Source organism: Octodon degus, unplaced genomic scaffold (genome assembly GCF_000260255.1).
Source record: "Octodon degus isolate 3935 unplaced genomic scaffold, OctDeg1.0 scaffold00015, whole genome shotgun sequence".
Classification (NCBI taxonomy): Eukaryota; Metazoa; Chordata; class Mammalia; order Rodentia; family Octodontidae; genus Octodon; species Octodon degus.
Window position 1 is genome coordinate 19,881,094 of NW_004524591.1, and position 1,823 is coordinate 19,882,916.

At 41.0% G+C, this 1,823-nt stretch overlaps 1 protein-coding gene across 2 annotated transcripts in view; it reads right to left on the reverse strand.

The window, feature by feature from the left end:
- The window catches only part of Scrn1 (secernin 1), a 64,625-nt gene that overhangs the window by 13,874 nt on the left and 48,928 nt on the right, over positions 1 to 1,823 (reverse strand). For both annotated transcript variants that reach the window (XM_023709959.1, XM_004626514.3), the window contains exon 6: positions 531 to 696. In XM_023709959.1, coding sequence (XP_023565727.1) covers positions 531 to 696 — 166 coding nt within the window. The remainder of the gene's footprint in view (positions 1 to 530; positions 697 to 1,823) is intronic.

A 1,823-nucleotide genomic window follows, 5' to 3' on the forward strand; every position in this document is an offset into this window, starting at 1 on the left:
AAGAAGAAGAAGAAGAAGAAGAAGAAGAAGAAGAAGAAGAAGAAGAAGAAGAAGAAGAAGAAGAAGAAGAAGAAGAAGAAGAAGAAGCTGGTTCCAGAAAGCAGACCCTGCACAGAAATAGTAACTAAGCTTGCAGAAGGAGGAGAAGAAAGGGCTGGTTCCAGAAAGTAGGACCTGCACTATGTTTTGTTCATCCCACGTCTCTGCAACCCACATCTATAGCCCAATGCTTGGCCCATGGTATGTATGTTTGCAAGAACTATATGATGAACTTAAAAAATAATTATTTCATTTGGTGATTGTGATAAATACTATGTGACAACAGCCACTTCACCTAATCAACTTGGACAGAGCTAGAACAATTCACCTAATCACAGCCCTTGTGCTGCACTGCCCATGTTGAGGTGGACCCAAAAATGTGATTTCACTATGAAAGGAAAGGGCACAGCCAGGACTTCATTCAAGCTTGTTGAATGAGTCCTCAGAGGTGAGGCAAGCTTTCTGCCTCTGTGACTGCGTCTCAGACGAACCTGGAAGGATCTGGCGTCCCAGTGAAGTAGTGAATACACGGAGAGCTTCTATTCTGAGGCAGGACAGACACTATACTGGCTGTGGTGAGGAAAGATTCAGAGTCTATGCAGACTCCGCTGGCTTTGTCCCGTAAGATGTTAATCATGGTCTGCACAGTGATGCTTTCTGAAAAAGGAGAGAGATGGAAAGAGGATATGTAATTGTGGCAAGCTGCTAACTCCAACTCATGCACTTCTTTTTCTTTTCACTAATAAACCGCCTGCAATTATAGCTAGGTGCATGATTATTCAGCTACAGAATATATTTCCCAGCTTCCCTTGTGCCTAATTCTGGTCATGTGGTAAGTTCTAACCATAGGAGGTGAGCAGAAATGTAGCATGTAGACTCCCAGTCACACTTACATCTTTAGCCTTCTTTCTTTCCCCTAGCCTACTACCTGGGAGAGCAAAGATGCAAGACTTGTGTTGAACAGAGTAATCCACCAGCCCTAGACTGTCCACATGCATCTGAACTGTAACATGGGAAAAGAATAATTTCCATTTTCTTTAAGGCACATGGCCATAAGTCAACTAATGCAACTACTGACCAAATGTCCATAAGAAAGTGTGTCTGGACACAGTCACCCAAGCACCCTCTCCTCTTGCAGGTCAGAATCGACACTATGATCAGAGAATAACCTCTCAGCAATAGAAAATGTACACAGGGAGCAATTTAGAATATTCAGAGCCATTAGGACTACTACAGATACATGGGTGAAGAAGCCTTTAACTATGAATTATTCCATTTCTATATGTTCCCCTCTTCTTATAATTCTTTAATATACCCAGTTGGTGTCTCACTGGTCAAATCTCAGCATTACACAGGGAGCATATCACTTGTACCATACATTCTATTTGTAGGTCTCTGTTTATGACACACCACACCTAAATATATTAATAAATAACATTTTTCTTCAACTATCCAGTGATTTCTTCACTGTCTCATAAACTAGCATACTGATTTGAGTTGGCTGCTGCTACTGCTTGGTGGAGCTGGAAATTGATCCCAAGGCCTCAAGCATGCTAAGCATATCCTCTACCATTGCATTACATTTTAAAAATTTTATTTTAAAGGGGAAAAAAATTTCAAAACAAGATAATACGAGTATAACAATGGTTAACACATTGCATATTGTTATCTTTAGTTAGTCAGAGTACAAGACATAGGCATTTATGGCTGGGGATGTAGCTCTGCCTGGCAAGCATAAGGTCCTGAGTTCAATGCCCAATACCACCCCCCAAAATTATATATGT